This window comes from Haliotis rufescens, unplaced genomic scaffold (genome assembly GCF_023055435.1).
Source record: "Haliotis rufescens isolate VD_foot unplaced genomic scaffold, xgHalRufe1.0.p SCAF_1, whole genome shotgun sequence".
Lineage (NCBI taxonomy): Eukaryota > Metazoa > Mollusca > Gastropoda > Lepetellida > Haliotidae > Haliotis > Haliotis rufescens.
In genome coordinates, this window is record NW_025963779.1 from 62,831,864 (window position 1) to 62,847,395 (window position 15,532).

General features: G+C 41.2%; 1 protein-coding gene across 1 annotated transcript in view; it reads right to left on the reverse strand.

Annotated features, from left to right (window-relative positions):
- LOC124112572 (aquaporin AQPAe.a-like) overlaps positions 1 to 5,223 on the reverse strand; it is a 73,077-nt gene extending 67,854 nt beyond the window's left edge. The window contains exons 1-2 of the mRNA XM_046472734.2: positions 4,302 to 5,223; positions 2,903 to 3,600 (exon numbers count right to left, since the gene is read on the reverse strand). Of these exons, the coding sequence (XP_046328690.1) occupies positions 2,903 to 3,348 (446 nt within the window). The 5' untranslated portion in view covers positions 3,349 to 3,600; positions 4,302 to 5,223. The remainder of the gene's footprint in view (positions 1 to 2,902; positions 3,601 to 4,301) is intronic.
- Between the last annotated feature and the right edge of the window lie 10,309 nt (positions 5,224 to 15,532).

Consider the following 15,532-nt stretch of genomic DNA (forward strand, 5'->3'; position numbering starts at 1 on the left):
ATCCTCGTCGATAGTATTATTATTGTTATTGTTCATGTGACTGTTTTCCATACATCAACAGAACTATTCTCCACTTCATCGTCGTTATAAGTATAAGGTAGTCTTTGATAGGCATTTAGAAGTTGGGAGAACATGAATACATGACACTTTTTTATGGATAACAACTTCTTTTATTCTTTATACTAAGTTTAAGAATAAAAGAAGTTGTTATCCATAGACAAGTATCATGTATTCATATTATAAGGTACATTCTCCAAAATAATTAGTTCGTTAACTTATAACAGTCTCCACTTAGTCATCATCGTTGGGAAGTACATTATCAGCGCCAAAATCAGAAACTTTACTCACATTCCATCGTGAAACAAATGAGAGTGTATAATGAAGTCCTTCTGAACGAACTCTTTTGGAATTTCATGATTGATCATATTTCAACGTGTTGAAAGTCTGCGCGTCATGACTATACAGTCTCATTACCATCGCTGATAATGGAGGCCACATTAATAATCCGTCTGGTCGCATTGTCTTGGACGAGGAGGCATTCCAGCCCCACGTTATCCATATATCTAACAAATATATGCGCACAGTCCTGTCACCTTCCCACTGCAGTAATTTGTCTCGTTGGGATACAGGCAACGAGAGCGTGATGGTGTAAATGGGTCAGGTTTAGGCTCCGCGACCATCAACATGTACATTTGAACCCCGCCACGGAGGCGACAACGACAACACACATGAGACTTGTTGTGCTGAACAAATGACGAAGTCCAGGATATCAGGTGACCAATTACTGCTCAAGTTCTGACAAATAGGGAAAAACAATATGTCAGCACTCACTGTGTCTATACAATAATCGATAGATGATTGTTAATTCGTACTGTAATTAATCCAATTACTTGGCGGTAATAGACACAAGCATCCTTCAGTTTGCCGAGCAGTGTGTCGACTGTGAAGGCTCATTAGAACTGCCGATCGAATTTATACTTGTTGAAGTTGTTAGTACAGGCTGTGACAGATATGACACGTTATAATTAGGTGACAAATCAGAAGTCCTCAACGTAATGTGTTGTACTCAGTCCTATTGACAAAGTGTGAATACCAAACCTATTATATTTCTTAATGGTATCTATCACGTTGAAGGCAATGCATATAGAGTCTGTATATAGACTAACATCTAGTCTCTGAAATGAACATATCGTACAGAAAAAAAACAGTTGTTCAGTTATCTTAATAAAAATATAACATAAGGGAGCCCAGTGACTCTCTTCATTTTCAGACACTGCAGTAATCTAGACTTGCCAAACTTTATAGACTTGCATGGGCTGTATTTGATATATATTTGTATCAGGGTCTGTAAGACAGACTGAGCCTGTATAGTTTATGTTGTTGATCATACGTTTAAACGTTACACGAATCAAACATGTTAAATGATACATAATGCACTGTATCAAATATGTGGAGACAGGATTTCAACCTCCTTATTGTCTTTCAGTGCCACGTTTAGGTACAGATGCTAGTACCCTTATCACTTGCTTGATTGTGGTACCAGTATCTATGCCTCATCTAAAGAATATAAAAGAAGTAGAAATCGATATCTTGTATCCATTGTTACTTCAGCTTCTAAATGCTACTTAAAGGTATTGTATCCCACATAGTCTGTTGAAGGCAATATAGGCAATAATGTATAAGTGGAATATTTAAATATTCAGATGTCATTTTAACCAAACTTAATCACTATAATCTTCCTTTAATTCATATGGTTCCTTCAAGACAAGTTTAACATCATATATATGTCATCACATCCACCTGTGAAGATCCGTGTTAAGATTGGTCTTCAGAAACCAATGCTTGTACTAAGAGGCGAACACTGGGATCGAGTGGTCAGGCTCGCTGACTTGGTTGATGCATGGCATAGTATCTCAATTGTCATTATGTCAATCACCGCGTTGTCTGGTCAAGATTCGATTATATACAGACCGCTTGTATAGCTGGATTATTAATGAGTGTGGCGTTAAACAACACACAACAAGAAAGAAAACCACGCCATGTCATCGTTAGTATATTGAACTCGCGGAAAGGTATTTCTTTTCTTAATTATATAGAGTCAGTTCCATTTTGCAACTGACAGACCGACAACCACGAAAAGAACTCGAACACGGTCATTTTCATGTCTGGCAATAATATGATGAAGTAGCTTCTCAAGCTTAAACCTTCTGCTATACGACACGCTATATAGAAATCAATAGCGACATCAAAAGAGTGTTTCCTGACATGGACTTACGATTCGTGTGTTCTTGGTACATATAAGTATATTGAACTACACTTACATAACACTATACTGAAATCAGTACACATAAAAGAGAATTCCCGTTGCAAGACTCGACTATTTAGCCCTGCGTAGTGCATGTTGAACTGCACTTACATCTAATAGACAGAAATCGATAATATATAAAAGAGTATTCCCCGAACAGTACGACACTATTACTCTCTGTCACATGTTTAACCCTAAATATATAATCAGAAAATCTACTTTCATTCACGCATGTGTTGAAACAGTGACTTAAGTCCTCTCCAATTAACTGGAGATTTGAACAAGCTGTTGAATTCAGTGACGACATAAAAAGCACCTTGAGCTGATCCTAATGGTTTTGGAAACCGTTAGCGTTGGTCAATAAAAAAGCTTTTGTAATAGGCCTGCTCCAGTAACCAGTTGTACGTGTTAAAGAAATACAAATGTTTTCTCATATTCCGGGTATGAACTTTGATAAAGTGTGTTAACATTGGGATATATGTTGCAAACTATGATAAGCCTTGTATAACTCTTTTTGTATGGAGGAAGGACCATGAACACTATACTCTTCTTCTATATAAAATAGGTTTGTTTATAACAAAAACAAATACTACTTACCCATATAACACTGCCGCCCCTGCTATTCCGCCCCCACACTGGGCAATACAGTACAATATTCCCCTTAGGGGTGTCACTTTGCACGTGATCGTCATGGCAAGGCTGACGACTGGGTTGAAATGGGCACCTGATATATGTCCAAAACACTGGACAAGAGTCGCCATTGTAAATCCGAATGAAAACGACACCAGCAATATATCGTATCTATAGTCTCTAAAATTCTCACAAAACAACGTGGCGCTGCACCCGAGTAGAACATAGAACATGGAGCCTAAACACTCCGAGATGACGGCTCTCCAGAACTCTATGGTCTTAATCTCAGCTTTCATCACCATATTTGCAACCTCACACAACCGCAGCTGTCGATAGTTTCTGGTCACCGGTTGACCATTGTGGACATGAGAATACTGACCAGGCATCCTCCCGGCGTAGGATCGGGAAGGCATCGAAGGAATGATTCCAATTGATTGATTTCTCCGCCCTCTTATAGTAGACGAGGCCTTTACTGGAATGGTTCCTTGGGTTTCTTTTAATGTTCCGTCAACTTTGAAGATGCCGGATACGGAACGTTCTTCATTGCTTCATCAGCCCTAATCTTCAAATAGACAGTTTTACTCACAACTTGAAATTTATTTTTTCCTTTCAATTAATTAGCTGCGTTTGTTGCCCAGAAAGAAGAATGACGCTGCTCTCGGGTGCTGTAACAGAGGAAAACTCTCACTAAGGGCGATAACACTGCTAAGAAAATTGATCAGTGAGTTGTATTAAAACTGAACCTAATTTCAAGCATTTCTCAAAACCCGTTATTGAAGTTCAAATGCAATTTCCCGATTTCACAAATTCTCTTGTAGTCGTTCACGCGTTATTTTCAAATACGGTTTTATTTGACACTGAGGAATGAACTTATCGTCAAACTGTTGACAGATTGTCACAAAAGTCAGATCAATTGAGCTTTCTGATATCCATTTGGACCCTGCTACAAATTGGCATGCCCCAAATATCCCTCGCTCGTGCACACGTATCCTGGTTTTTCGAGCTCGTGAACGTTATTTGTCAATTTGTTGACATCAGCTGAGAAGCATCTGTCAAATTACTGTTCCCATCAATACACAGTATTCTCGCCCTCCCTGATCTCCCCTCAAGATGTAATTTTCCTCAGACGATATGACGAGATGAAGAAAGATGAATATGATATATCAATACATCCTCAGTTGGTTCCAGACAGATGTGTACACAAGTTGTAACTAATACTATGTCAAATATCTTCCATCGTTTCAATTTTGTTCAAGCATTAAATTAGGAAATGATCCTACTGGCGAAGTGAATAAGCATTTGTCTTCAAATCTTAAAACAGTTCGAAAGTCTGTAAGACATATGTCAAAATCGTAATTATACATACGTTTTGTAGGCAGGGTTCAAGTGACGTCTTTCTCTGTCGAGCGGTGGTAACAGACTGAAGTTCAAAGCAGCAACTTTTACTTTTGAAATGCAAAAAATGAAATGGATTCCAAGTCTGGGGTTGTCAAACTGTTGAAACCCTCCCCGGACGGTTCTGCGTGAATATAAGAACTGGGTTCCAGTCAATCTCTTCTCTTTACCTTCGTGAATTTTAACTGTGAACAACTCGTTATGGTGTCTTGAAGTTGTTTATCTACGATAAATTACTCAAAAAAACGGTGAATGATGACAAGAAAGGATTTACAACACATGTAATACTTCCATGCGACAAGTGAATAGCCAACTATTCTCCCTCCGTTCTGTTTGTACAACCCTCTCGCCTGCCGCTTCTTTCAGTCTTGAGCAGACGACAAACACACATGGCGGGAACCTCTCGTACAGGTTCAGGTAGACTCTCACTCGCAGATAGTTCCTCGCTACCAAAGCCCCTGGCTTCAATCCATATCTACACCACGAACAAAACAATCAGACTTTTGACGTAACATCCTCTCCTCCTGTGAACAAAACCTCCGGTCAAACTCTATAACCGCTATGAGAACTTTTAGTTTGGTATTCATTCAATCTCTGCAGCACCGCATGTCGCGATACAGCTGAACAGGACAATATTTGAGTTCCCTCAGATAGATCTACTTATCTCGGGTCATAATTGGACGAGCTCGGCCAAGCTTCATTCAATTTGCCTCGATATGTTTGCTCTCAAGCCTCCGATCTCCGAACGTCCAACCAGTCTCCAATAATTCTTCCCTCCAACTTGTTTGAGTCGTCTGCTGCCGAGCCTGAGTGTCGTCTGCTACAGCATGTGGTCCTCAGAAGCCCACAACAACGCTACTTGCTTTCCACACCACCATTTCCCGATGCCAACCTTTGTCCGAGGGAGTAATTCTATTCCAACTCGCGCAGCCTTCTCTTTTTGACGATCGATCCAACAGCTGTTGGGTGTGTGATTCACGCTTTGAGCTGTTACGTTAGATTATTGTTATACACTGCTAATGACTCTTATGATCGATCATCAAGCGAGGTATTGAATAACAGATTAAATACAATAGAACGTTAAGATGCAATTCAGATACTCTACATTACCGCAGTGAGAAGTCTGTCCGCTGAATACAAGAGACCTGATGCGAAGAGGTAATTGTTGAAGAAAATAGCGAAAAAGTGAATATGCAGACTCATTAGATACCGATTACTCTTTTCAGCTTTTGCTCTGAAGATCACAACCGTTATCTCTAATTATAAACCTTATCAGCATCCTTTTTTAACCAAAAACCGGCGTAATCAAATAGAATTCACCATAATCTTTGTAGAGTACAATACTAACATGGCACCGAGAGATGCTTGTCTGGGAGGAGTGAAGATAATAGGAAACCCGGTTTCAGAAGCACAGTGGGACCCGATATCTCCGGAAACGGGAGATGAGTCGGGAAAAGCATTGTCCTAGATGGACACAGTAATTGATGTGTGCATAGGGGGTGGGGGGGAAATATATCTACAAGAGCCCCCAGAATACGCTTGAAGTCGAACCGCTAATGGGATACATGAATATAATTTGGATCGACTTTTATCTCAACAGATCATACCACTGAAATTAAATCAATGAAATCAGAGATATCATGATGGTAGTATTTTTTATAGGTTTTTCACCGTTGCCATATCGATGTCGGATAGAGCTGCTAATAATACCGAGTAATGCCGCCTATCGTATTGCTGATTATCCTGATTCTATCAAAATATCAAGACGTAGAAACGGTGTCATGCTACGTCACTAAACACCCTCTATATTAGCAGTGAGGGTGATTGGGAAAATAGTTTACTGTTAAATCTGAGAGCCCCTGAAATATATGACAAGTCCATTACGCAGAATCATGGCGAATAATTGCTCAAAGCATGGGTGATCAAGAGACGGCTGAATGTAAAATACTTCAACATAATGACAGTTGTTTGGCAACTAGTACGAGTCAATTAACTCAGTGTTGGTCAATCAGGTAATGTATGCCGGGCATTGTTCAATGTTTACCTGAAATTAAGGACCGCTAGACACTTGAACGAACCGGAACAATACATTTTGAGAGGACCGATAGAAGTTGATGTAGAAGTGTTTAGAATGCAAATGATAAAAGATCGGCTGTCCCAATTGTGAAGTATATAATCAATAGAGAGAATTATGTAACTTTAAGAGTATTGTTCGGCTCTGCATCAGGGCGTTTGGCCTAATGTATAATGAACGAGGCCTAGTTTTTAATATAGGTAGATTCTATTACAGTAATTACAGGGCCTGGCAGTGATACGTGTTAACTATAGGAAACACAACTTCAGTTAATCAGGGCCAGTTGTCGACCAATGCTACTCCAGCTGAGTGTTTATTTCCTTTCGTTTATGTAGTATTGGGCTGTGTAGCTTTTGCAAAGCCTATCACACAGAGGGCTGGTTCTGATCGACGAGATAGCATGCTTTTTATCATTAGCGGGATACGTACTCGACTTTTTCCGTGCGACTGTTTTCTCTGAATCGTTTCGATGAATTTTCTGGTTATGCTGATGTAGTGTTAACGTGTGTAAGTCAACCTAAGGTACTCGCTGTGTCTGTGTCAGTGGAGAGGCCGCAGCGAAATATATAAGACGGAAAACAACAAGTCATGCATTGTTTAATTGTTTCGTAGTGAATGAATGAATGAATGAATGAATGAATGAATGAATGAATCCATCCATCGACACACACACACATACACACACACAAATGCAACAGAGTTAATATATCATTAAACTTTTCTTTGTGGAAACCTCAATGAAGTCTATCTCTTGAACTGAATATGTTGTAAAATAAATGATTGAGTGAAGTTTTATGCCGCTTCATCAATATTCTAGGCAGAGTTAGGAGATGGGCGCAAATATATATTGGACTTCAAACATCAGGCCCATGTGGGGAATCGAACCCAGTCTTCTACGTGGCGAGCCAACGCTTCAACCAATTATAGCTATTGACAACCCGCCCCTACTTTTATTGGGAATAGGTCAGTAGAGTCACAGACCATATATTCGTCCTTAAAACACGATCTGTAAAGTCTTGCTTCCTTCCTGTCGTCAAAGAGTGTCCAAGTACTAGCTATCACAGCTATCACAGAGCAGCACGGTATCCTCTCTTGTCTGAATCCAAGGCCCTCAGAGACCAATCACCACGGCAACCGGAAGCTGAACGCCCAGGTGGCAGGTGCGTCTAATGACACCGGTGGCGGATATTCCGGCTATCTTGTTTCGGTGCGGGAAGGTACAGTCAGTCATCAAGGTCGAGTTTCCCCTGGGATATCATCAGTCTGCTCGGCAATTGGTGATTAATCTGCAACACATCACCTTTCATTGGTGTAGTTGTGGGGTTTTACCCGGCATTAACCAGGCCGCAAGACTCAAACCACAAGCATCGACGGAATTCAATTATCTTCATCGACACGCACGTATACTGAACATAGTGGACAGGACATCTACCAACACATCTCCCAACAATTGCACACACTGATGCTGAACATAGTGGACATGTCATCTCACCAACACATGTGTCTTCATCTACACACACACACACACACACACACACACACACACACACACACACACACACACACACACACACACACACACACACACACACACACACACACACACACACACACACACACACACACACACACACACACACACACACTGAACATAGTGAACCGGACATCTAACAGCACAAGTATCTTCGCCTACAGACACACACACATCTACGGAACATAGTAGACAGGACATCTACCAACACATGTCTCTTCATCTACACACACAGACACTGAGCATAGTGGACAAGACATCTACCATCACAACTCTCTTCATCTACACACACACACACACACACACACACATACACAAACACTGAACATTATGGACAGGAATTCGATCAAAACAACTCTCTTCATCTACACACACACATATATACTGAACATTTAGACAGGAATTCGAACAACACAACTCTCTTCATCTACACACACATATACACTCAACATAGTGGACAAGAAATTTGGCCAACAAAAGTCTCTTCATGTACACCCACAGACACTGAACATAGTGGACAAGACATCTACCATCACATGTCACTTCATCTACACACACACACATACAGTGAACATAGTGGACAAGACATCTACCAACACATCTCTCTTCATCTACACACAGACACTGAACATAGTAGACAGGACATCTACCAACACATGTGTCTTCATCTACACACACACATACAGTGAACATAGTGGACAGGACATCTACCAACACATGTGTCTTCATCTACACACACACACACACACACACACATACAGTGAACATAGTGGACAAGACATCTACCAACACAACTCTCTTCATCTACACACACATATTCTGAACATAGTTGACAGGACATCTACCAACATATGTGTTTTCATCCACACACACACACACACACACACACACACACACACACACTGAACATTATGGACAGGACATCTACCAACATATGTATCGTCATCTACACACACACACACACACACACACACACACACACACACACACACACACACACACACACACACACACACACACACACACACACACACACACACACACACACACACACACTGAACATTATGGACAGGACATCTACCAACATATGTGTTTTCATCCACACACACACACACACACACACACACACACACACACACACACACACACACACACACACACACACACACACACACACACAGTGAACATTATGGACAGGACATCTACCAACATATGTATCGTCATCTACACACACACATACAGTGAACATAGTGGGTAAGACATCTACCAACACAACTAACTCTCTTCATCTACACACACAGACACTGAACATAGTGGACAAGACATCTACCAACACATCTCTCTTCGTCTACACACATACACTGAACATAGTAGACAAGACATCTACCAACACATGTGTCTTCATCTACACACACACACACTGAACATAGTAGACAGGACATCTACCAACACAACTCTCTTCGTCTACACAGACACAGACACTGAACATAGTAGACAGGGCATCTACCAACACATGTGTCTTCATCTACACACACACACACTGAACATAGTAGACAGGACATCTACCAACACAACTCTCTTCGTCTACACACATACACTGAACATAGTAGACAAGACATCTACCAACACAACTCTCTTCGTCTACACACATACACTGAACATAGTAGACAGGACATCTACCAACACAACTCTCTTCGTTTACACACATACAGTGAACATAGTAGACAAGACATCTACCAACACATGTGTCTTCATCTACACACACACACACTGAACATAGTAGACAAGACATCTACCAACACAACTCTCTTCGTCTACACACATACACTGAACATAGTAGACAAGACATCTACCAACACATGTGTCTTCATCTACACACACACACACTGAACATAGTAGACAAGACATCTACCAACACAACTCTCTTCATCTACACACACACACACTGAACATAGTAGACAGGACATCTACCAAAACAACTCTCTTCATCTACACACACACACACATACACTGAACATAGTAGACAAGACATCTACCAACACAACTCTCTTCATCTACACACACAGACACTGATCATAGTAGACAGGGCATCTACCAACACAACTCTCTTCATCTACACACACAGACACTGAACATAGTAGACAAGACATCTACCAAAACAACTCTCTTCATCCACACACACACACACACACACACACACACACACACACACACACACACACACACACACACACACACACACACACACACACACACACACACACACACACACACACACACACACACACACACACACACACACACACACACTGAATATAGTGGACAAGACATCTACCAACACAACTCTCTTCATCTACACACACACACAGACACTGAACATAATAGACAGGACATCTACCAACACAACTCTTTCATCTACACACACATATGCTGAACATTGTGGACATGCCATCTGACAACACATATCACTTAATCAACACACACATATGCTGAGCATAGTGGAAAGGGCATCAATACAAGCAACAAGACTTCACTATAAAACATGACATTGAAAAAGCCTTCTCTGATAAAGCATGGCAATCAGCAGGCCTTCACCTATAAAGCATGACAATCACCAAGCTTTCTCTGATAATGCACGACCCCAATAAACCTACGATAAATCATGGCTTTCAACAAGCCTGCTCCCTAAAAAAGCATTTTTGTCAGTTATTGTATTACCACCAGAATAGTGATTGTCTCATTCCCTTGTCGTTTAAACATAATAATAATAATAATTTGCATAACATTTACCCATCATCTTTTGTACCAAAACATAGGGGGCGCGGGTGGCCCAGTCGTCTAAGGCGCCGCGATTCGCTGTGCAGAGTTGTGTCCCTTGGGCACGCTAGAAACCTATGATTGGGGGTTCGAATCCCGGTTCGCCCCAATTATGTTTCTAGGATTGTCACACCATACCCGTGCTCGTGGTTTTCACCGAGGTGGTAAACGTCTGAGACCTGCATCACTTCGGGCTTTCCTCCCACATTAAGCCGACACGCCGCGATATAACTCTAATACTGTTAAAAGCGGCGTTAAACCCGACTCAATCAATTGTACCAAAACACAAAACATGTCGTTTAATGCTGACAAAAACAGTGCCACATCTCTGTAGATCACCTGGATATGCCGCCAGCAGTTTGAAAGTTCACAAATACAGACACTTAGAGAAATATGCTCAAATGGAGCTTCATCAGCCTGGCTAAGTTAGAGTCGTCTACAGGGCCAAATATGCATCTACGGAACATATGTGTTGAATCCCACAACAAACTAAACAAATGACAAATTTCATTTCATGTTGCACAAAAATAACCGACTTATAGTCATGCATAGGTTTTCATTATGACTGCCGTGGTGGTCCTGTGGAAAATCGGATTCGAACTTAAACGAATTCGGATGTCATCATTGGTGGAAACAAGTATGTAAAGTTTCCGCTTCATTGGTCCAGTTTTGTCTGAGATGATGTTTACAGTGCAGGGAACTGTCTTTTGAGAGAATTTAGAAGCATGGTCAAAGTGCAAAGGCCAGACAAATTGAAAATATTGACCCAACTACTAACTACACACATACCAAATTTTATTACATTTTCCCCCAAATGACTCAGTTATGGCCATAAGAGGTTTTATCTTTGAGTGTGGCTAATAGTTAGGGACATTGGCTTCACACACTGTGTCCATGTGGGGACTCACTAGTAACTACAAATGTACCAAATATTTCATTTTTAACACAAAAGGCTGCGTAATGTCCCTACACATGTATTCTTCAACATGCCTGTTGCAGTGAAAATAAGATTGGAACCACTTGAACACATTCAAGTATCATCATTGTTGGAAACGGCATGAAAGGGAGTCAAGTTGTTTCACCCAATCCTCATTTTGAATCAACCAACACACCGACAAGCATGGGGGTCTGGGGACCTATTCTGACCCGGAAACCATCAGGGACTTTGCTCTTCAAGAAAATACCACTTAACGTAGATATATTAAGCCAGGGTACATTCATCTTAACATATATCTGAGACTAACAAGTGTTTAACCTCAACGCTGTCACGTTCTATTACTTATCACAGTTTTAACACAAGAAGCGTCTTCTCCTTTTCAACTCGAAATGCATCCTATGTACACGTCTTCATGTAGAGCCAGGTTCCCAGACTCCAAAGCTTCGATATTGGTAGTTGCAGCTACAGTACCCTGTCGTGGGACGAGGTTTGGGAACAAACTCAAATCGTCCTATTGATTGGAATCAAGCAGGGCTATAAATTTAACTAAATCTTTACCACCACAGTATTTCAACCGTACAGCGAAATACTTTTACGGCCGTTCTCATACTAATGGATATACGATCGACTTGAGCTAGAATTGTCAGATATGGATATCGGTGCCAAGGCTTGCCATTTTAGCTGTAACATATTCCAGTCAGAAGAATAAAACACAATTATTTGAGTATTAACGGTTGGCTTATCGCTAACAGTCAATACGGACAAGCGGTAGAAAAAGTAGGGAGAAAAAAGTTAGTTAATTTAGGTTCGTTTGATTAGGGGCGACTTTAAGTTCCTGTTTGCTTGACATTTGAAGCGGAAAAATATTTGACGCTATTACCATTTCATGGGTTATCGATTCAAACATTTGATGAATTATAAGGAAAATGATTTGCTTTTTCACGTCGCCAAATAACGTTATTTATATCTTTTATGAAAGGTAACAACAACACGTTTTCCCAACATTTTCAGCGATATTTAAATCATTTATAAACTATTCATAAATCATACGTAAATCGTGCCTAAATCATATATTAACCACACATAAATCACATATAAACCTTGTACACATCATGGCTGGAGTTTCATTCTGCATCCTCCGAAGCAGCATCTGTATTCAGTGTTCAGATCACAGATGTCCAAGGTTAATAAAGGAGTATCCTCTTCTAGGCTACAAGCTGTTACTCATCACACAGATTCATCGCCCTAGCCTGGATGGTAATTTAACGGGTCCACAATTTGCCGATTTTATCAACAACGTTGCAATCATGGCCATGTTGTGTGCGTGGTGAGGGTAAACACGTACGTTGTTGGATTTCTTGGACGAGGCATCATAAGGACATTTCTGGCCAACTTGAAACATCAGAGAACTAAGAATGATAAGGGTCCACTTAGACTAACATCTAGTCTCTGAAATGAACATATCTTACAGAAAAAAACCAGTTGTTAAAATATCTTAATAAAAATCAAATAAGGAGCCCAGAGACTATCTTCATTTTCAGACACTACAGTAATCTAGACTTGCCAAACATTATAGACTTGCATGGGCTGTATTGGATATATTTGTATCACGGTCTGCATGACAGACTAGGGTCCATTGAAAATATCAAAATTTAATGATCCGGGAAAACATTGAAATATTGATTGAACTTATCAGCCGTGTTTAAGTAACTGTCTCCGTATTTACACGTGCACGTTTTAGATATCTGATGCAATCAAGGACATAGTGTTGTTAAAACGAGTGAACAAGGGCGGTTTTCGAACCTCAAATGATGATCTTAAGTTTAAACATGTTCAAGTACATAGTCAAATAAAAATCTTGCTACACTGCTGGACAATTGAAAGTATACACTTGAAAATTGGCTTTGCAAACGTTATCAAAACGTTACTAGGCCGACAACAATATTGGTCTTTACCAACCCAGCTTGTACTAACGGGATCGGGTGGTCAGGCTCGGTGACTTGGTTGATGCATGTCATGGTATCCCAATTGTGTAGATCGATGCTCATGATGTCAATCACTGAATTGTCTGGTCCAGACTTTATTCACAGGTCGCCGTCATATATACTCACACGCAAAAGAAACGCAAGTGGGTTTAAGCAAATAAGTAACAAACACGGAACGATAAATTGATACGAGTTTTAGCATGCAGTGAAGCCTGATGGTGTTATCAATATTTTTGGTTGCATTTTGGAAGCCCTGAGTAAAAACGCAACATAAAAAACGAATCGCCAAAACGCACCATTTCAATGAATATGTGGGTATCATGCACCCATTTCTCCCAAATCGAAAATGCACGAACTGTCACGAACTGTAGTGGGTATAAAACTGTGGCCGATTCTTGGACCTACCACTCCTTGGTCAACAATGCCACGCCTAACTCAAACTCAGAGAAACCAGGCTATCGGACGTTTGGAAGCTGGAGAGTCCGTCCAAGATGTTGCCCGTCATTTCAACGTTAAATTAACCACAATTTACCGTCTCCTGCATCGATAAAATGCTACACAGACCACAGATGACCTTCCTCGGAGCGGTCGTCCTAGGGTCACCACACCTCGACAAGATCGGCAGATTACCCGTCAACACCAGCGACATCCGTTCCTAACTGCAAGTGAAAGTGCTCGACAGACCATAGGAACACATAATCGACACATTAGCCGGGACACTGTGATCCTACGTCTCCGTTCCAACAACCTCAGATGTCGCCGAACCACGGCATCGACAAGCACGACTTCAGTGGGCACAGGGTCATCGCAATTTGCGTCATCGTGAGGCGTGTCATCTTCTCTGATGAAAGTCGCTTTTGTGTCTCCCATGCAGACGGAAGAGTCAGAATTTGGCGGCGTCGAGGTGATCGTTTCGCTGACAGAAACGTTGTGGAAAGGGATCCATGGGGTGGACCTAGCGTCATGATATGGGCATGGATTGGACTTGGACCCATGTGCTTTCTGAATGTTGGTCAAGGTCGGGGACACGACGTCACTGCTCAGCGGTATATCGACCAAGTGAACAGACCCCACGTTGTTCCATTTTTTGCACAACATCAACAACACAATTTCCAGCATGACAACGCTCGTCCCCATGTTGCCAGAGCTACCATGGCCTTTCTGCAACAACACAACATCCGTGTTCTACCGTGGCCAGCCCTCAGCCCTGATCTGAACCCCATCGAACACTTGTGGGATGAGGGTCAAAGGTGTCTGCACAATGTTCGCCCAGTCCCTGCAACTGCCGATGAACTACGCACAGCTGCTCTGGATGTGTGCAGGAGCATCCCTAGGGCCTTCACAAATCTTCTGATCCACTCAATGTACAGGAGATGTGTGGCAGTGATCAATGCTAATGGTGGTCACACCAGGTATTGACTGACTTTTTGGTATTGACCCGAAACTGTGTAAGCACTTAACATTTGAAAAAAACAATTATGTCATCTGCCTTTTAATCCATTAAACTATCTTCAGTCAATTTTTTGTCAATCTTGCCGTATTAGTATTTCTTGTCTTTACTGTTGAAAATAAATAACATGTATACTGCATACTCGACTTGCGTTTCTTTTTACGTGTGAGTATAGCTAGAATATTGCTGAGTGCAGCGTTAAACAGCAAACAAACAAACAAACACTACGCTGTTGGTGTTCAACATCCAGTTGTCACAGTCGATATCAGGGTGAGATTTGCTCGCGACATATGGCGTGTCGCCACTCACAGTGAGTGCGGTCACGGAGTATGTACGTGACTCCATGTGACACATCTCGTGCAGAAAAGACATTTTCAGATAAATACTATAATTTTCGAAATCATTGCA